The sequence below is a fragment of the Amphibalanus amphitrite genome, unplaced genomic scaffold, assembly GCF_019059575.1.
Source record: "Amphibalanus amphitrite isolate SeventyFive unplaced genomic scaffold, NRLGWU_Aamphi_draft 000118F_arrow, whole genome shotgun sequence".
In the NCBI taxonomy this organism is placed as follows: Eukaryota; Metazoa; Arthropoda; class Thecostraca; order Balanomorpha; family Balanidae; genus Amphibalanus; species Amphibalanus amphitrite.
In genome coordinates, this window is record NW_024881613.1 from 675,273 (window position 1) to 696,575 (window position 21,303).

A 21,303-nucleotide genomic window follows, 5' to 3' on the forward strand; every position below is an offset into this window, starting at 1 on the left:
GCCCAGGACACAGGCTCAATTTTTGATAAATAACTTCGCAAAAAAATGGTTGCGCCGCCGCGGTTTTGCCATCATCGTGTTTGTCTCCTTCAGACGCGTCAAATAGTATAATTTTCGTTCGGATGATGTCAACCTGAGGTGAAATCTCGGGTCGGGTCTATGTAGGTTAGGTCAGAGCCTCCCAGGTCACGAAGCTGGTCGAAGGAGCTCATAATGCATATCATTCGATTCGACAGGTCTTCCTGAGTCCATTGCTGGCTTTTCCGACCCGCTAGCTCAATTTTATCGGGAGTTATTAGCGAAAAACTCCTATGTCCCTAGTGACTATATGAATGCGTCATGAATGACGTCACGCAAGGTCAATAATGCAAAAGTAAGCATCAGGCCTTCCAAGGAATGCATGAAATCACTATTACGTGTCTCAGAGATAATTTGAGATCGTTCCCGGTGCCAAAATAGCAGTTTTTCATTTTTCCCATTGACATTTTTCCCAATGGTGATGTCACGTAACCGACCTAACCTCATTTTTCCATTCCATTCCATTCCAGAATGTTTATTGCATATCGACAACCTAGTAAAATGATCGGAAAATGAACATGAATAACAGAGATAAAGCAAAATAATACAAGAATGGTGCAAAAACACATTGTGCTTGACTCTAGGCACCACCTCTTGTAACATAATCAGATAGATACCATAAACATAAATTAACATGAACATAGCCTTCAGATCAACGTCGAATGAAGCGGCGCAGGCTGGTTGACGTAAACATACAACGTAATGAAGGTAACGTAGCGTAATGAAACAAAACTACCATGTGACTTTGACCTCACCTCATGTGGCCTTTAGGAAACAATCCGAGATATACGAGCTGTGAGACCTCTGGAGGATACTTCGTCTCGTAAGTTTCACCTCCCTGTAAAAGTTCCTCTGGCACTGAGGGCGTTGCGAAGTTGGGACATCTGAGGACCGTGCAGAGGTTCACTGACGTAAAATGCGGTTTTGTCGCAAGATTTGGCTTGAATCAAAGGTCAGGTATCCAAGTTTCAGCTCTCTATCGCCGGCGTTTTCGGAGCTATTGCGAAAAAGCCTATGGGGGGACGGCACCCGCTGCCCCCCCCCCCCCACTCGGCCGGCGAGGGTTAAAACTTATGCTTTTCGGAAGAACTACTGCGCATTATTTTTTTCCTATCCAAATCTTGTATTTTTTCAATTTTGCGAGCGTCTGCATGTCTTCAAGTAGAGCCCAATGAACAATACTTATACGCACAGCTGTTGGGATGGTTTGGTTTTCGTTTTTTTTTGCAATGTTTTTTTGCAGATGTTCAGAAGCGGTGGTGGGGTGGTAAGGACTTTTTTGTGTCATGAGGTGCTTTTGACACATATCTGTGGTACGTGCTGGGAAAAGACCCAGATCCTTCTAGGTCAGACCATTAGGATCAAAAATGAGCTGGCTCGGACAAAGTACCGGTAATGGCCAGATGCGTTAGTCTACCTAAATTAACCTTCGTCCAACGTTTTTCAGGAATGTCGCTACTCAAGTCAACTGAGTGGAGAATTTTTTGCATATTTTTTCATCGTTTCATCTCTGCAAAAGGAATGAAATATCACTGGCCTAAGGCCAGCGACAAAAATAGACTTGGTGGTACCCTATGGTGATCAAAGCTGTGAATTGAAAGGTGAGCGTTTCAAACCCACCCCCAGTCAGAAAGTAGCAGTCCGCACTACTATTGGTTTAGTTGAAAATAATTGTACATTACTGCATATTCTATACCACGAAATGTGGTGATTTCATTTGCTGACCCCACTCGATGAAAGCGCCGGGTGAGTGTCAGAAGCTGCCCCCATTCCACCGGCCCCCACTTACATCGAGCGAGATAAACCGGCGGTATGTCAGTGGCCGGCTACGCACAACGGCGCGCGGCAATTTCCCACAGCAGTAATTAATCACAGACAGCAGCGCGATCGTTAGGCTCCTTTATGCCGGTGCCTGAGGAGGCTCCCGCGCGCCGGCTCCCTGCTCTGGCTCCCGCGCCGGTTCCTGCGCTGGCCTCTCGGGTCGCTCCTCTGCTCCCCGACCCGTCTCGCCCAGCCCCTGTTTACCTCGTTTCGCCACCATACAGTAGCGGCCGGACGGACAAAAGAGCAGGACGGCTCGCGCGGGCGCTGTTTTGCATAACTGAGCGCCGGCCCGACGCGGCTGATTATTCCACAACCCTTGCCTTTTTGCGGGCGGGCCGGCGCGGTCGGCAGAGGGCGCCCGCGGTGGTGCCCGCGGCGGCGGCGGCGCGGCGGCGCGGCGGCGGCGGTGCGCCGCGCCGGCCGCCGCCAGACGTGAGCGGAGCGGCGCGAGGGACGAGTGATGCCTGTGCACGCAGCAGCCATGTGGAGCTCGGCGGTCCTGGCAGTGTGCGCGGCGGGCCTGGCGGCGGCCACCTCGGCCACTGAGGACAGGGCGGCTCTCTCGGCACAGTGCAGGGCCATGTGTCTGGACGAGGTGAGTGGAGGACGGGAGGTCGCTGGCCTGCGAAGTGGTGTCTTGTTTACTACGATTGCCTTTTTCAGTTAGATTTGCATGCATTGCTATGATTTTTAACGCTCTTTCACATTGACTTTCCCAACGTAATGCGATTATTATAATACCTAATATTATTTCAGTAAGTGCGCTGACTCACCTGACACCAATTGTTTCACACTCAACGCTATTCATGAAGTTCGCGCTTTCCGGCCATCTGTTCCTTGCTGTTCATTATATGTTGGAAAATGGTGTTATTTCTTCTCATAAGATGTCACGCAATATCCTAAGCTGAAGGCTGACAATACATAGATTCTGCTTCGCTAAGATGCCTACGCGTCATCCCAATAACTGCATGCTTTTGTCATGGTAAATCATTGGTGTCACAGAGGAGGACAGACCATTCCATCATGCTCCAGCATCTGACAAATCCCGTCATTTTGCCCTCGTTAACCATCAGACGTGCCATCAAAGGCGCTCGATCGTCACCTCCTCTCCTTGTCATCGTCATGAAATATCAGGGCTCTGTCCATTTTTACAATGTTACGCTCACGAGAACAGCATTATGATTTATCTTTTGTCTCTGAACGGAGGGCTTATCAAACTGTCTGCCACCGTGTTGGTCACGATTTCTTCCTAGCTGTCCTGCTGTAATCTGACGAGCACGTTTCATGTGATAGGTGCCGATGGCACAAACGTCCCTCGCTTGCCGTAACTTCAATGCAGACGACATTATCCATAGCACATCGAGTCTGGTTTCTCAATGTCGGTATTGTCAGATGCAGTTGTCCTGGTCTGTTCTCATCGGAGATAGAGTGCCTTTGAACAATGCGTACTAACCAGCCATGCATTTAACTTGCATTGGCAGGGCCGTCATTGAGCGCTTGCTTCGGTACTAGCACATCTCTTTTCTACGTCACGGTGTACGAGGATTATGCTGATTGGACATGGCTTTTCGATCTCAACCATTAGGAAATATTGACGTTGCTTGTAAAGTAATCCTCAGAAATATTCAAGAATATTGTTCAGCCAGTCAATGTCTGGAAACAAACCAGCAGAAACTGCACATCACAAGTTTGGATCCGTCATTTTCCGACGAAACTGCCGCTGCGCTGCGTCGTGACTGAGATTTACGGCCTTGCGCAATCGGCCCCGCCGCTCTGTGGACGCTAATGCTAAACCACAACACTGCAGCTTGCGACAGCGTCCTCAGGTCACCGGATCTGCCCATATTGTGACCACATTGTGCGTTTTTAGTTCGGGAGCTCTAAAACATTTGTTTCTAATGTTGTCAAAAATGTAGCTGTCTGGTAAGAATTTTTTTGTATGCATTCAAGAAAATTCGCTAATGAAAAAGTAAGTCATGGCTACCCACTAACAAATTATACATTTTCATATTCACTCGGTACTTCAGTCAGGCTCCATTCATCGCCCGTCAAAATTGCAGCGTACTAACGTGCCAAATGGCTTTGAGATCACAAGTCATGAGGGGGGGGGGGGGGGTCAGCTCAGCTTTGTTACCATTCATAGCTCGCTACACAGAGCAGCACAGACTAAAACCAGACGCAGACCATTCCCTTTTCAGATCAGAAGCACCCAACTTTCCTTCTTACACCGTCCGCTCCGAGCCCTACGGTCCGCAGTCCGCACCGCGGTGCTAATAGAGGGGTGGACCAAAATGGCGCCCGCCCGGCCGGTCGCGCCGGACCGAGCCCGTGCTGTCAGTGGGCGGACAGGACAGCGCGCTCGCTGCACGCTCATGGCACGGACAATGGGGACGCATTGGCGGCAGACGAGCCGGGAGACGGCACACCGCCTCTAGTGCAGTCACTGAGACACCTGAGAATAGGTAGTGTTTGAAAGTACCGATGTTTGTTTCTGGGTAGTATGCATGATTTGCGTCAGGTTTCTCAGATACACTTATCTGGTTTTGTTTTCTGTAAGTTATGCGGTCTTGATGGGTAATCTCACTCAGATGAATGCATGTTCTTACGGTGCAGTAGAGCTTATCCCACGGTCCGACGGAGTCGCCAGCGGTGACGTGGTGACGGCGACTGATGTGTATCAGTTCTGACGTCTTCCCGGTGTGCCGAGCGGTGCTTCAAACGACACTATCCCCCCCAGACCCCCTCTCTGAGCCCGGAGTCCAGACATATCTCGGGTGACCTCGGTGCGTTTCCTGTGCGTGGTCGGGTCGGCGCGGCGGGCGGTCTCCCGCCGGCGGCTTACTGCAAACAGCTCAGCCGCCGCCACCACCGATCAATTAACGTGTCATTTCCGGTGGTGGACCGGCCGGCCGTCAGCGAGGGCCCCGCGCGACAGGGAGCCGGCCGCTCTGGGTCCGCCGTTGGGCCCCCGCCGGCGGCGAGTTTCTCACATCCACCAGCGCGACCCAGTCGGTCCGACTGGGCCGGCCGGCCGGAGCTCACAAAGGCCGGCCGGTCGTCTCCGCGCCCGGCGGACAATATCAATGGTGCCGGGCCCAAAGGCCGCTTAGAATCGCGTCTCCATTCAGCCGCCAGCCGAGGGCGCATATTTTCGCGGCCGGCACAGCGACGGCGGCGGGGGGCATTCACCAGAAGCGCTATCAGTGCGGCCCGCTTTCACGCGGTCACAATCGACGTCGTCTAATGCGACGGCGAGCTGTCGCGGCATTCATAGCTCACACGGTCCCGGCTGACAAATAGAAATAAGGTGTAACCAATGGCGCTAAGCGGCAGCCGACCTTTCACGCGGCGACAGGAGCGGCGCAAAATAGCCGGGTCGAGGACAATCCGGCGCGCCTGACAACAGGTACCCTTCCGCCAGCCGCGGCCGAGACGGCCATTGAAGGGTTCGCCCGGGTGGCTTTCTTCGATCTGGCCCGATTGTGTAAGCTTCTTACCGTGTAAAATTGGCTCCCGGCTTCCTTTCCGGCGCCCAGTTGAAGGAGTACTTTTCTTACCAGTCTCTGTCAAAAATTGGTTGACGTTTTGGTAATACGCTGGGCTGATAAATAGCGTCAGTTACCTTTGCAAAGCCAAGTTCTGACTTTTACAAAGCCTAATGAAGCAGCAGTGAATAGCGAAAAAAACTGCGGTTAGATACTTTTCCAAGCCAGCTCGTCTAACAATCAAGTCTGGAGCTGACCAGTGCCGGAATAGCGATACCATCAGTCCATGTGCGCGCGAGCCTGGCCTGACGTGCCGTCGCTCAGAACCAGCCTGTCGGTTTTTTCCTCGGCGACAGCGTCACCTCCTGCGGACAGGCTGCACGTTTCACGGTGTTAGGGCGCGCGTGTTCTCCTCTGGGCGACGTGATTCCCCGCGACGGAGAGCGGCCATCGCGGCGCAGACTCATTGCGGAGCGGTGCGACAGATTCCTCTCCTTTGTGCGTCAGATTGGCTCACTTCCTGGCGCTGGCAGGCAGAAATACTCCGTCATTATGGCGTAATTGAAAATCCGGGAGCGCGGCGCGGGCGCCGGAGGTGAAGAAGCACCCGAGTGGCGCTGCCGAAATCGCCCCAGCCGTCACGCACATCCTGTGGACGGCAGTGGCGTCGCAGACAGCGACTCGAGATAAAGGAGACGGGAGACTGCAACGCAGCAGTGTCAGCGCCACCTACTACCGCGGTGACTGCAATACAGCAGCAGCAGTAGCACCAGTAGCGGCGGAGACTGCAACACAGCAGTAGCAGTAGCACTAGCGGCGGCAGAGACTGCGCTGCGGCATAGAACAACAACCCGTCGGCCGGGTGGCGGCCCTCGCGGCGCAGGCTCGCATGATGCGCGATGAAAGGCGCGATAGCCGCGGAAACAGGGCGCTGTCCGACCCGGCTGGGACGGGTGGGCGTGTTTTTGAGCAAACACGACCGGCAGCGGCGCGGGGGGCGCCACCGCGCGCCGGGAGCCGCACTGCGCGCCGCTACTGCGCCGGCCGGACAGAGACGTAAGCGGCGCAGTGGGGCGCGCCGGTTAGTGCGGCGCCTCGCTGCGCCATTGTGCGTGGCCGCCCGCCGGCCGGCCTCGGCGGCAATTTGTCGACGGGCGGCCGCCATTGGGTGCGAGGTTGCGCGGCGGGGTCGGTGCCGGCCCACTATAGACGCTCCCGCGTGGAGCACCTGACCTTGTGAGCCGGGTAGGACCGGGCCGACAGCCGCGCCGCCGACCGGCGCGCTGTTCGGACGGTCGTTAATTTTCAGAGGAATTCGTTGATAACTTTTTGTCTTTTGTTTGAGTGCCCCGTAATGGAAATAATTTTGTGGAAGGGGTTCAGCACGCTGTTCTGATTTATAGCGGCACAAATCCGATGAGGAGTGGGTCGGGCGCCGGGCACAGATTGAGAGCGCGGGCTACCCGAGATTAGGCCCGGTGGACACCATGAGTTATGAGAACACCCGATGATATCACCGCAGCGATATATCGAAACAGACCGACTCGGCCATAGCTCTCCCCAGACCGACAATTTTCCAGCCAATTACCAGCCGTAAACCTGAGCCGGCCGCACTCTTATCCCTTCTAATGTCCGAGCCAGACCACTGAGCACTCCATGGCGCGTTTGTGGGACTGTGTGCATTGTCTGACCAGTCTTTTTGTTTCAGTACGATGTCGGGAAGACCGCCTCTCACACCAAGTGTCTTCAGAACCAGTTTTGCTTTATGGTAAGTGCAGAGTGGCGGGCAGGACAAAAACTTTATAACCATGGCACGTACAAAACAATGGCTTTGATGGTACCGATGGTCTACTTTTTGTGATTCATTAGAGGGCAGATAGATGTCACTTAGCGGATAATTTCATATGACTGCTAAAAACGGTTGCTCTGATTTCCCTTCTCTTTGTGTTAGGAGAGAATCGTGTATTTGTTGTAGAAGTAATCCAGGTGCGGGTTCGATTACGTGAATATGATTTTATCAATCGTGAATTTATTTTGCATTATATAGTATTTTACTTTGTAGTACTTGACAATGCTTACAATGGTACGATGACTAAGCCACCGCAGCCGAAGAGTGCCATGCCGCATTTTTGTCGTTTATTGCATTGACATTTCTGCTTCTTTTGATGACGTGGGATTAAACTCCCCGATCGGCAGTAATGCCACAGACAATTGACGGATGCCAGTCGAATCGTGGCGACTTTTTGCGGCCGCTCAGTAACGAGCTGGGCCTGCCAGCTGAGCAGTAGTGCGGTTCACTTGTGGTCCCATGTGTTGATGCACTTGTGGCCCGGTCTGTCTGCGCACCAGTCTGATATCGTGTCCCGGGGCCGCTCTCCTGCTCTCCTCTGCTCTTGCGCGGCCGTCGTCCTGCGTTCCTCTGATCTGGCGCGGCCGTCGTCCTGCTCTCCTCTGATCTGGCGCGGCCGCGGCCACGAGTCTGGCGTGCGGCCGCTGCGGGCCGGCAGGCAATGAACGACCGGCAAACGGCGCCCACCAGCTGCCCACTTTGGGCGACGCACGGCAACGGCCATTTATAGGGTACTAAACCGCAGCATTCAGAATAACCCGATCTGTTTGCATGCAATGGTGGCTCTCGAAGCGCCCGCGGCGGCGCGCCGGTGTGCAGTAGTGCTCCGGAGGGCTGTCCGCCGGCCATCCCTGTCTTCTGGCCGCGTGTCAGCGCCGCTCAAATGGCCGCAGCCGGCCCTCAGACGCGACAGCCTTCTGCGAAGCCGAGCCGCTGGAGGAGCGGTGGCGAGCCGGACTCAGCGCGGCGCGTCCAATGGCGCCGCCGGCTGAAAGCGCGCGCCGTCCGCTGGCATCACCATCCGAATGCATTCCAGGCGCGCGCGGGGGCTTTATTCGTGGTCGCCCGCCCGTAGTAAAGCCGGGCGGATCCCTGGCGGAGCTCGCTCGGACACGGGCGCGGCTCGCGCTCTGAGAGCTCTGATGGTGAAGGGTGGGTGAGCTCCGGTAGGTCACAGCGCCGCGGCCGGGCCGGTGTGTGACCCTCCCCGGGCGGCGCGGAGGTCCGCTCGTGACCCGCCGTGTGACCCTCGGCGGCGCGGCTTCCTGCGCAGCCGGTAGCGCGGCGGTTCGCTCCGTCGCTAATCAAAGCGCTGGCATCAACAACAGCCGGGCGGCGCGGCGGCGGCGCCGGGCCCCGAGGCCGGTCCGTCAGCTGGCGCGCCACTGCCCAGTAATTGTCCGCGGCTCGCCCGCGGCACCCGCCCGCCATAAGGACGAGAATCCCGGCCGCGCCGGGCGGCGAACACCCTTACGGCCACGCACCGGCGGCCAGGAGTAATTACCGTGGTCTTGCGTCGGTAGGGGCCATTAAGGCCCACCGTGGCCCCGTGTAATATGCCCCTGTGGCCCGGCGGACGGCCGGCGCCGGTTATGCTAAGAGAACCGGGCGGCGTCTGTTCGGGTAATATCAGAGAACTGGCCGGGTTGTGTTTGTCCGTGCGGCCTGTGTCACCGGCCGCCACTCTCCAGAGCAAATACGCACACCGCGCGGCCGATGAAAGCCAGTCATTAGAGCTGCGATCAGGATCAGGCGATTACACGCGCCGCGGCGGCGGCTAATATGAAGCCTCGGCGGCGATCGTGGCGCGATGCCGCCGCGGAGACGAGAAGGAGACTGGGAGGAGGCGAGGGGAGACGGCGGAGCTGCCGCCGCCGGACGACATAATGCGTGTCCCCACTGGATAACATCAGGTGCCGGTGGAGGCCGTGGGTGGGTAATGACACCTGGACCTTCAAAGTGCCGCCGCCTCTGTGTCGCGCCTCCCCACACCCTCCCCCTCTGCCCTTCCACCCTGTCGCCAGCCATCATCTCGCCGGCGTGATCGTCCCGAGATGGGCGGCCCCCCGCTCCGGCCGGCGCGCGGCGCGGCGCGGCGCTCTCTACTGTCTGACCGTCCGTGCCCCTTTGTCCGCAGTGCTGGGAGAAGTGCGCCTCGCTGCAGGACGTGCTGGCAGCCAAGTTCACCTCCTGTGACCGCGTCCCGGACTGTGTAAGTATTTGCCCGGCTGCATGGCTGGCCGTCGGCCGGCGGCGGCGCCGTGCGCTCGCGGCCCTCATCTATCGCCACTCTCGCTGGCACTGGTCGTGACTGGCGTTTAAAGAAAGCGTTGTCGGCACTCGCTGGGCCTGACATCACAATTCTGCGAAACCGCCGGGCGCTGGCGGCGTGGTGTGGCTCGGCGCTGTGCCAGGACCGCCGCCGTCCACCGGTCCCGGCCCTCCGGTGTGCGAGCGGCGCCCCGGACCCTCCGAGCGGCCCTGGGACGCTGCGCCCGGCGTCCGCTCTAAGTAGTATCGTTTAATTGCGTGAGTAGGCTGTTCGAGGCTTTTATAATGACGCAGTGCTCTTGCCAGTACAAAAGAGCAATGGCATCGCGAGCGCTATAAAGTGCAGGCGTATTAGGGCGTAATGAGTCGGCCAGTTGGGCGAAAAACTCGTCACTCGGGCGACATAAAGTCATAAATTCACGCCACGGCGGGGCATTCAGAGCTCACGCCAGCGAGACGGCTAGAATCTGGCTCTGAGGCCAGCAGGAGATTAGTCACACGCAGAGATATCCTCACCGGAGATTCCTGAGTCATGCGTGGATACGGTGACTTGGCCAAGTAAGAACGGTGTTGAAACGGAATCAGTGAAAAATCTCGCGAAACATCTGCTATCCAGCTTATCCAGCCGTGGTTTTGCAATGTGCAGCGCGCTTGGAAACCTTCCACCATCATGCACCTTTTCATACAGGCCACATGTCAAGAGTGTTTTCTGTACTTGTTCACATTTTTGCTGGCCATGCATCCATGCGTCGTTCAAAAGGCGTTCCTAATTCTTATTATCGGCGGTCGTAATTTGTGTTATCTCCAGTCATTTGTGTTTGCGTTCATTATCGATGGATTCAGGGCCTCGGCTAACATGTTAACTACTGGGGCAAATGCCCCAGTAGAGTCGAGGAATGCCCCAGTAGTGGTCAGGCTTTGCCCAACCTCCACAAAATAAGAATATACCAATATTAACGTACATTCTTTCATTCGGGAGCGGTTGAAGACGTTTGTGGCAAGAAATCAGAGGCGGCGGAAGAGGGAGTGCACGGTGTGCAGCTGCACCCTCAATTTCCATCCAAAAACATAGGCGTGCATTGGCAAACATATCTTTTTCCACCCCATAATCCATCTTCGTTCGAAAGAACGTCAAAAATAATGACGAAATTACTTCGGCCACTTTTTTGGTCAGGTCAAAGGTCAGGTCATGGTGATGGCCAAATTTCGCCGATTTTCAGGTCGAATATCGACAGTTTACAAGATGCCGACGCATAACTCGGGAACCAATAAGAGCTACAGCACCGCGGAAAAGCGCATTTGATAGCCATATTAGCATGCTTTCTGGCTATTTCTCTTAGATTTGACCTAACGTCAACGGTTTTGCCTGCAAGGGGCAAAAACTACCAAAATAGACGATTTTTTCGGGAGCAGTTTTTTCTGCAATAACTTTTGACTCATGCCTTGCACGAGCTTTCTTTTACCGACATCGTATTCCTCTCGTCAAGACGCATCAAATTGACTAGAATTTGACCTTGAAGGTCAACTTGAAAATTCGACCTCAGGTCAAGGTCATGATCTGACCGGAAGTTGTCATGTTGCATATCAGTCGATCTGCATCGTCGAGCCAAACACAACTATGGCATTTTCATCGATCTAGCGTTACTCTTTCAAAAGTTATTCGCGAAAAACTGTTAGATACCTACCATTCGTGAACTGAGATGACCTCAGGGGCATAAACAAGGGTCACGGGTGCTATTTTCATGTTCAGTGTGTCAAAGTCGCGTACAGTGTTTTATAGTGTTTAGAATAGCTTACATCCAAAAGAGGTGGTTTTGAATTTTCTCCCATTGACTTATAATAGAGGTCGCAAAATTGAGCTGACCTTAGGTCACCGATATGAAAATTCCGAGATATAAATTTTGTACATGCTGTTGCCCTTATCAATCGCTGAAAGTTTCAAAGCGATATGTCACTCGGTGTAGCTACGGCATACATTGAAACATTTTATGAGGTGAGGTCACTTGAAGTGACCTGGTGACCTGATGTTGAATGACCTTGGTCTGAAATTTTTACAACACGTGTAGAATTGATGGATGATGGAGCGCCGCCGTTTTTTAGATATCCGCGAAAAACCGCAGGAAAACCCGCAGGTGTTCAACCCCCCAGCAGGGCGCCAACACACTTTGACGATTTGCCCCAGTAGTCAAAATTCCTTAGCCGAGGCCCTGGATGGATTGACGTTCAACAATCATCATTGCTAAATATAAAGTAGCTTTAGATTATTCTGAGTGAATTGTTGAAACACAAATTAAAAAGAAAATGCACCTTGATGCCCGACATCATAACAATGTTGTAAATTTCCAATTAGTTATTTTGTATGTGTTCGAGCATGTGTCATGATAACTTTCGGCAGTCTACAACTTTGTTGCTAAGATTACGCCTGTATCGCGCACCCATCACCTTTCAGGTCCTAGTCTGCCCTGACCTGATCTGACCTGTCCGGTGGCCTGTTGCAGCGTGACGTGGGCTGTCAGCTGGCGTGCCGGTTCCACGCGTCTCCGCCGTCGGCGCCGCGGCTACTGCCGCTGCTGCCCGTCCGGCTGGACGTGCAGTTCGGCTGGTCAGAGGCCCGCTGGACGGTCACAGAGGGCGGCGACTCACAGCTCTCCCGGCGCGGCAGCATCGTCTACCTGCTGCTGGCCAAAACCGGAGACCAGTGGAAGGAGCTTGTCCAGGTGAGAGAATGACGACGACTCGCTGGGGGATTATATTTGTACATTTGACGTGGATAGGCACTCATAAGCAGTTGCGATTTGACGCGATGGCCTGAAATTTGTCATTTTCTTATTCGAATTTGCCGTTAAACATACCGCCAAATGAGCTCTTATCAACTTTCAATCAGTCTCCTTCGTTTTATATGCAGTTAAAACCCTTCTCACGCTTAAATTCACACGCTTACCCAAGTTACGCTGACCACTCTCCCAATTCTCACCACCCCTCTTTCTCTCGTCAGACCCCGGAGGTCAGCGTGGTGCTGATCAACCTGCCGGCGGGCACGACGCTGCGCCTGCTGGCGATGACGCGCCACGGCCAGCTGACCGCCATGGAGACCGTGTTCGCCCCCACCGAGCCCGACCAGCTGGTCCTTGACGTGCAGGACAACCGGCTGCCCGGGGACCAGGAGCGCCAGATGGAGACCTACCAGATCGAGGTGGGCACGGGAGCGCGAGTACCTACCAGATAGAGGTGGGTAGCGGGAGCGCGAGTAGCTACCTGATAGAGGTGGGTACAGGCGACCAGGAGCACTCAGAGATGGAGATCTATGAAATAGAGGTGGGTAACGGGAGTCAGAGAAAGCACCAGATCGGGGCCGGTAAAGGGTCGGGGAACGTCCCGCGAAGTCGGGGAACGTCCCGAATAGATGTCAGCAAGTGAGTCAGGAGACAGGGAAGGTAGTTTTGTCGTGTCTCAGGGAGAGGTGGAGTTACCGGAGACCTGTGACTACAAAAGCCCGAGGACTTATTACAAAGTGTTTGGAATTACGGGGTGATGGTTGGGGAGAGGGAGGGACGTGACGTAATGGACGCCACGAACGTCAGAAACTCACAGATATTGCCTTATTTTGGATTTTGGAGCGGCTAGCAGACGAGAAGTGCTGCCCAATTACAACCGATGATAAGAGATGCGGATCATTAGTGAGGTAGGCTCTTGAGGCAGGATGTAACTTCTTTCCAGCGCAATAATTGGCTATTGTGGTGGTTATGTGTAGTTTGGCTATGTGAACGGAACGTAAGCGGGCAGCGTAGAGGGCGGAGAAAATTGGCCGTAATTGGTCAATAGGGTGTGTCACTAGAAACAGATCAATTGCTTCCGCTGATTTTCCTTGTCCCTGTGTCTATGGAAGCCCATTGGTGCAGTTCTTTTTTCCATGCATCGAAAATTCGATCGGCGCCGGCTAAAAGAAGTTCGGTATTTATCGTGGCGCCCGGCGTTGCAGTCTCCATGTTTGGCGTAATGCGTTTGATGACACTAACACCAGCCGCGCGCGTCTTCGCCTGTTAGCGTTGACAGACGCTGTCAATACGGATGTAAGCAATGCAAACGAGGCAGTATCCTCTTTTTAGACAACGGTTACACAGAAAAGATGCATCTTTGCCATTCAATAGCAAACTGAATTCAACTGAATTAGCATTTGCCTACCTTGTATGGTTCAGGGGACCGATTTTCTTCCAGGCCTCCTTTGAGGAGATGTTGCCCGTCCGCGCGGCTCTGGTGAGCTGATACAGCAGGAGTTGGTCGCTGCTGTGGTCGGCGATGATGTCCGGCAGATCCAGCTCTGGGCCTCTCACCAGTCACCGGTCGGAACTTCACGGGAGAAAAACGGTGCACGGAGCAGCCAGCTGCCTTACCCAACGGCCCCGTGAATGATCCGGGTCCACTGGTTTTGCCGTCCAAGTTCTGGAACACTTCCCTGAGTACAAGCTCATTCGAGTGCAGCTGGCAAGCAAACCAATGGACCGTTTTCTCTTGAATAAGCTCCAAAAGTCGGCATATTCCACCAGATCTGCCCGTATTGACGGCCGCGCCATCGCAGCCTATTAGCTAGAGTGGCAGCGTTTATCAGCTCATTGGCTTGATCAATGGCTTTACCCGAAATTGGCGTAAAGTTGGAGAGATATTCGTTTCCTGGTTCTGCTACCTTAGCCACATGTTCCTCAGCTGCCGTGTCGCCGCCTCGGCCCGTGCTAGTTTGATCATGCCTTCCATCAAAGTACATGGCCTTGAGCTCAGCGTCGCTGTGTTGTTGGTCCCGCGCTGCCACTGTACTTTGTCTCATCCGGCATCTTTCTCTCTATACTTTTTCGGGTCGACCAGCAATTCTGCTTTGCCGCTCGCTACGCGACCGATATCCATCTGAAAACCGTTGATGACGGCCGTCACAGCACGGTTGGATAAACCATACCTGTCAGTCAGCTGCCAGTGCAGTGTTTGTCATATCATCATCGTTTGAGTCTTTGATGCATTTCTTCATCTCAAATCATCTTCAGTGCATCACTTGTGACGTCTTCATTGCTGTCGTTGGTGTCGGTCGTTGCCGACGAGTCTACCTGGCCTGTCTCGTCGATATTGACGCCGTTGGAATAGGTACGGAGGTGGGAAGGACCAGCTTGACCCACGTCGCCCCTCCTCTCGTTCCGCTCCCGTCTCATTCTAAGGCTCGCAGTCTTACGCCGTTTCCTTGTCTCCTCGTAGTCCACACCACCCAGTCTCATCTTCCGAACTCCTCTCTGGTCTCGAAGGAATGCTATTTCCGCTGGCGGTACCCGGTTTGAAAGTGGACAGGTACAGCTTCGCCGATCTTTACAGCGGCAGCGGGCGATGTCAAAAAGCTTACGAAACAGACTCGCTTCAGAAAGACTTTGTTTCGCTTGTCCCTCCTGCATTCTTTTGGGCACCTTATTCGATCGGCGAAATCTTTCGTAGATTTGCTTTACCTTCCGAACCACATTGTGCATTTGTATCGTTGGTATGCCCTCACTCGACCACATTGCAACCACAGCTTCCGCTGCTTCACGTAAACATGCAGTGACTGTCCGCTCACTTTTTCTATCCCCTGCCAAGAGTCTCACATAGTTCAATACAACTCTGTTTGTAGGCAGCTGATTAACCTACCGGCAACACACTGGGAGACCCGATAACAAAATGTTTCGCTTTGCTTCGCAACGGCATCACTGCGGCACGGATAGTCCGATTCGATTGCGCCACACGCATTTCTGCTCACGCCGCAGCTGAAACCAGACTGACCCACGTTCTTCACAAGCTCGTGTGCCTCGGGGAGACAGCACATGACACAAAAGCCGACACATTGTGTTGCCGACGGAGAAAGATACCCGAGACCCCGCTCACGTTGCCCTCTGTCCATCCGTGCTCTCATTCTCTCTGCCCCACTCGTGATAGTCTTGCCAAGGCTGCAGCGTGATCCTATTATATGGATCATCTGTGGGTCCCTGAATGGCCCCAACACATTAAGATAGCAGTATGTTTCGTCCGACGTCCATTTAAACAAGAAATAGCAATCGAATTTTAACCGTCAAACGGTGTTGGCCGCAACAGGCCGACGGCGAGTCATATGGCTGGTGTTATCGCTACGGTACGCATTGTGTTCAGTATGGAGACTTCAACGCCGGGCGCCATGGGAAATGTCGAAATTGATTGGGCCCGCGCCGCCTGAATTTTCGGTGCAGCGAAAAAAGAACGGTGCCAATGGGCTTCAATGAACCCAGGGACGAGGAATATCCGCGGAAGCGCTTGATCTGAGACAAAAATATTAGATATGACACACCCTATTGGTCAAACTGGTTAGATACAGCCCAAATGATGCTGGGACTTATACCTGGACGCGAATAAAGAGCGACCATGACGGACTTGAAGGGCTTCTATCGGCGAGACGACTGGGGAGCGAGGTCAGAGCGGAGCAGGTGGCTGAGGTCCGGAGGGGGTTGGTTTCCGTCACGTCCGGCTGCGGTACGGACGGTGTCCGGTGTGGTTACCAGATTGGACAGCGGTGTCCGGTGCGGTTACCAGATTGGACAGCGGCCGCGGAGGGTGGTGGGCTGTCAGAGACTGAGTGGCCGGTTGTGGTCGCCTGATTGGCCTGGGAGGAGCACGGCGGCGGCGGCGGGGCGGTGGGCAATCGGCCGGGGGTGGGCGGTTAGCGCGCGCGGTGGGTGATGGGCTCTGTCGGCTCTCTCGCTGCTGTTATTGGCCTCGGCCGGCCGACTGGTGTCGGAAAGTTTGACGGGCGCGGCAGGCCGCGTGCTCGGCGCACCAGACGCACTAATGAACACCTGGACTCGTCAAACGTCGCCTCTTGACGCCGGCTTTGACAGACAAATGACGGGGAGGTGCGCGTGCCGCGGTCCATGGGCTGATCGGCCCTCACTGATACTGAGTCGCCGCCCGGCCCGCACACCGCCCGAGGACCCGGCCGCCGTCCGCTGCTAGAGAATTTATGCAGATAACTGGCGTCAAAACCGCCGTGTTTGCTGTCAAATAGCTGTGGCTCCAGCCCACCGCCGCTGGGCGGGTTAGTGGGCTTATTTGCGCGACCTTTGCCATCAGTATTCAGATGTATGACCGCGCCGTGCTCGTCCGTATGCTACATTAGACGAGATAGTTGCGGGTAATTTTCGAGCCGTGTTGTCACTTAAACCAGCGGTCTCTTTGATGCGTGAAATCGTTGTTTGTCTCGAGAAGAACAAATGGCTGGCAATTAAAGAGACATTTGAATCTCAGGCAAATGTGCCCAGATGACGGTTTAATATAAGCCTGAATATATCATCTCATCTTGAGTATGCTGATTGCGATGCTATGAATTTATCATCTCATACATCTGGGCCATAGCTCATCGTCTCCGGGTGCATAAAGCCATCGCTGAGAATTGTAACAAAACTAGTTCCTTTTTCATCTAACATGAGATGTTTTAGTTCTTGGGCAGTTACCGTGCCGGTAACAGGGTATTTCTCATTGCTCGGATTTAGAATGTTATTCATAATTTGTCAGTCTATCACGCCACGTTCACCCCATCCCTTATGGTCACACGTCTCCCCTCTGCGCGGCAGATTCCCGGCGCCTGGCTGCTGGAGACGGTCTCTGTTGCCCGCGACGACAACATGGTTCTGGCCGAGGTCAGCTGGCAGCCGCAGACGGCCGGTCTGGCAGAGTACCTCGTCACCTGGGAGGTCAGCGGCGGGGGCATCAAGGGCCACCTGTACACCGACATGACGTCTGTCACACTTAGCCTCTGGCCAGAGTCCATCTATAACATCCAGGTGAGTTACTGGAGGGGAAGGGGACGAGAGGGAGGGGTGGAGGTCCCATATCGTGAGCCGGATCGCTCCGTTCCACTCGAGATAAATGCATCTGATGTGGGATTTACGGCTATAACACTTTTAGGGACACGAACGTGTCGCGTGCCTGGAATATCATTGCGGCGTTATCAGCGCTATATTATCTGAACGCCGAACATATGCCATGCAGACTCGTATCGCGCCGCCGAATGGAGCCCGCCTCGATAGCATCGGATTCGAAAACACTTCTTTATCACTGCGAGCGACCATCAAAATTACATAAACGTCCCACCAAAGCGGCGGCCGGCGCGGCCAGCTCGGTTTGATGGCCGTCCGAGGCGCTATGGCAGGGGCTTGGCGGCTCGTCCGGGCCGGAGCTGCGGCGAGCTGCAGAGCTCAGCCAGCGCCGGGGCTCTGGCGGATCTCGGCGGTCGCGCCGCTGTATGACCCAGCCGGCTGCCCCGCCCGTCTGCCGCGCTCGCCGCTCGGCCCACACGCTCCTCTGACGAGGTTTTTGCTCCCGCTCGGTCGGCCACCGCCCCGCAGCGTCGGAAAAACTGCACTGGTTTGCGCCGGCCGCGGCTCCGCGCTGCGCGTGCCAGGTGCGGCGGCTCACGCGACGTCACTCGATCGGCACCGGCTCAGTCGGACGTAAATGGATCTCAATGGGGCCGTCGGCATTCCTGGCGCGACGCCGGAGAGCGTCGGCCGGGCGCGGCGCGAGCAGAGACCAGCGGAGGACCGGCCGTCCGCTCCGCTCCGGTCCGGTCCGGAGCGCCGGCCGCTGCCACGGGGCGTCTTCGCCGCGCTCTCTGACTTATGGCGCGAGCGACTCCGCTTTGGGCCGGCTCGGCCGAGTAACTGCATCCTAATTGGCGTTATTAAATTTTGCAGCGAGCAATGATGCAGCCCGATGATAAATCACCACTCTACGATGCACAAGTGTGATTATTTGCATTAGTTTGATTCAGCGCGGAGGCCGGCCGGCGGCCCATGTGCCTCTCGGCGATCCGACCGCGCCAACAAATCTAAATTGGCGCTAAAACCCGTCGGTAATTAGTGGGCTGCGGCCCGTGCCGGTCGGCCGGCGGACCACCAGCAGATGAGCGGCCTTCGGGTCGGCCACCGCCGCTACCGCCGGCGGCGGCGCGGCGCGGCGGCGCTAGTTCGCCCGCCGGCCACCCGCGGCGCTAGTGAGCCGGCAGCTGGTCTCTCGCCCGTCCGCCAGAGGCGCTGAGTGCTGACTGTTTCTCTGTTTGTCCACCAGGTGGAGCTGATGGTATCGGAGGAGGGCGGCGAGCCGCTGAGGTCCGTACCGCTGGTTATCAGCACATACAGCGTGGCCGAGACGGGCCCGGCCGGCCGCGCCGTGCGCAAGGTGCCGCGCTCGGCGCTGGCCGGCGGACCGGCTGGCCAGCGGCTGCCGCTGGGCGACGCGGCGCTGCTGGCGCTGCTGCTGGTGGCGCTCTGCTGCACGGCCCTCTGCGGCCTGCTGGTGACGGCCCGGCAGCGGTGCGCCGTGCCGCGCCGGCCGGCTGCCGGGCCTCCGGCGCCCCGCCTCCTCCCAGCAGTGTCCCGCTGCGTGGCGCACAAAACGGTACCCTCGCCACTAGATGTCACTGCGATCGCTGCCATACACCCGCCCCGCCGGCTCTGATGGGTCCGAGCTGTGTCAGGTCGAGAAACTGCCTCCTGGTTGAGTGAGTGTGAGTCTGCAGTGTATGAGAGTGTCTGGAGTGCGCTGCGAAATGAATTCTACCTTAGTGTTTTCTAATGGGTAGCTTTACTTATGAAGTGTCATATTTGTGTTGTAATTAATTGCGTTCGGTGAATATGACAGATTTGTTGCGTTCCTATAATGTGTTGATGTTCGCTTTACGCTGTAAATGACTCGATACCATGTTGTCAACTGCGCTGAGTTGTAGGCCCATTCACACCATCTTCCGTGTCCTCATATTTCGCCTTCCCACCACGTCCATTCGTCTGGGTCCGTGCCCAGGCGGCGGTGTTGACAGATCTGTCAAATTTATGCGCTCGCTCGTGTAGCCTGCGGCCGCCAAATGCGTTCCATGTGGCGACCCGGAATGTTGCCTGCCGGTGTTGACGGCCGGCGGAGAGTGGCCGCTCATCTGTCACCGCTGGGCTGGCAGCCCGTCATCTGTGTCCGCCCGCCCGGCTGAGGGCCACGTGTGTCCCCCCCTGTTCGAACGGGTCACCGCCCCCCCCCCCCCCCGAGACTGACCATTATCTGTGATACGCATATGCATGATTCGCCGCCGCTGCGTCGCCGGTCGCGGTGCGCGCTGTACAAATACGTGCCTTCGTGTCTGTGAATACATCCAGTTGATCGCGAACGGTCTGTGTTCAGTGGCTGGAGACGCAGCAGCCTCCGGTCGGAGCGCACACCGCCCGCGGACTCCGCGAGCGCAGTAAACACGGCGCACTTCGTCTCCATTATGGCGCACAGCGGCGCGCGCCGGCGGCACAACCGGCCACTCTCAATTATCAATTACGGCGCGGCAGTCAGCAGTGGCGGCGAGGAACGGCGCACAGCGCTGCGCGCCGCCGGGCCGGGGCGTGCGCGGGCCGCGCTGCCATGAAATATGCATATCAGCCGGAATATGGGGACTAATGAGAGGCTACGGCGCTGGGCACGAGACGGACAGCCAGTGCGCAGGTCCAGGGAGGCGCCGCCCCCTCAGGGCAGAGAGCGCAGATCGAGAGGGAGGGAGAGAGGGCTCACCGAAGGAGAGAGGGAGGGTGGGGGGTAATAAGACTCGATGAAGGTTAGTACCAAACGCTGTGGGCTGATTCAGGAGGACACCACGGACAAAGGTTGCAAGCACGGTGTAGTAAGGGTGACGCTTTCCTTTTTCTTACATGCCTATGTTTTGCTTTCAATTACATCAGCGTTTCACTCGGTTACCCAACAAGGCTCGTTAAGATGATGAAATGATAAAATCCCTATAACGATAAAATGACATTGTTAAAATGATTCGTCTCACGTTTGTATTATATGGTATAGGCCATGGTCTGCAATAAGGCGGCTTTTGCGTCGTAGCCCCATCATTCGGTGGCGCTGAACGCTGTTTCGCTCCGCCTGGAGTGGACGTTACGCGGATATTGCAGCAGCATCTTGTCGAGGAAGTGAATACTACTGGTGCCCTAATGAGCACCTCGAGTCTTTAACCTGCAGAATCCGAGCCCACTCACCTTCTCATAAAACGAGGCTTGAACCGACCAACAAGACGATCCCGTTCGCCCCAACGATATTTCCAACTAAGCACAGCGCGTATTTCACACATAATGCCCGTTTAATTTTGAATTCATTCATTAATTTGCGTTACTATTACGTTCTTTATTTGTAAGCCGTTCAGGGCTGCCGTTTCGCCTTCAATATGAGCGGCGAGCGCGCTCTGCCCTAGGCGGGGCTTGAACCCCAGTTTGCCATATTCATGCGCTACTGCAGGAAATGGTCTGCACTTGGTATGCAATATGCCATAGATGTGCGGCACAGGAGGTAGTCCACGTAACCCACGGCCAAGTGATTACCAGTAACGTGCGCCAAACCACGCAAGACGCTACTACATAAGGCCTCAGATGAATTTATTATTTCCTTCACACGTAATGGGCAATACATGCAAGCAATCAAAAGAAGCGTTCTGAAAAGTGGGATATGGTCGAGTCCCGAGTGCATTCCGAAGTTCATGTTCCGCTGTGCAGTGCTTCCCTAAAAGAAAAAAAAAACTGGTGTGCATTTGAAGATTCAACTAAACACTGATATTCACTGCAGATGAGCAGCTCGCTGTAACTACACAGGTTTGATTTTACCCATCGTCCGAAATCTATCTCAATCGATATATCGGTGAGCCGAACAATGTCGGCGGCGCCCAGCCGAACGTCAGCTCAGCAGACCGATTGACGGCACTATCTCCCGTCGTCATTGCGCAACGCTCATTGTCTA

General features: G+C 55.3%; 1 protein-coding gene across 1 annotated transcript; it reads left to right on the forward strand.

Moving 5' to 3' along the window:
- The first annotated feature begins 2,262 nt into the window (after positions 1–2,262).
- Positions 2,263–19,693, forward strand: LOC122381336. The gene is made up of 7 exons (XM_043365373.1): positions 2,263–2,497; positions 7,096–7,155; positions 9,374–9,448; positions 12,006–12,224; positions 12,503–12,700; positions 17,112–17,321; positions 18,607–19,693. The coding sequence occupies exons 1-7, from the start codon at positions 2,363–2,365 to the stop codon at positions 18,994–18,996; spliced, it is 1,287 nt and encodes a 428-aa protein (XP_043221308.1). The 5' UTR covers positions 2,263–2,362; the 3' UTR covers positions 18,997–19,693.
- Positions 19,694–21,303: the final 1,610 nt, after the last annotated feature.

Bases quoted from the DNA above. Each gene is read 5' to 3' on its own strand.
- LOC122381336 (XM_043365373.1), top strand. From the start codon at position 2,363: ATGCCTGTGCACGCAGCAGCCATGTGGAGCTCGGCGGTCCTGGCAGTG. The intron at 2,498-7,095 runs GTGAGTGGAGGA...TTTTTGTTTCAG, and splicing joins GGGCCATGTGTCTGGACGAG to TACGATGTCGGGAAGACCGC. The intron at 12,701-17,111 runs GTGGGCACGGGA...TCTGCGCGGCAG, and splicing joins TGGAGACCTACCAGATCGAG to ATTCCCGGCGCCTGGCTGCT.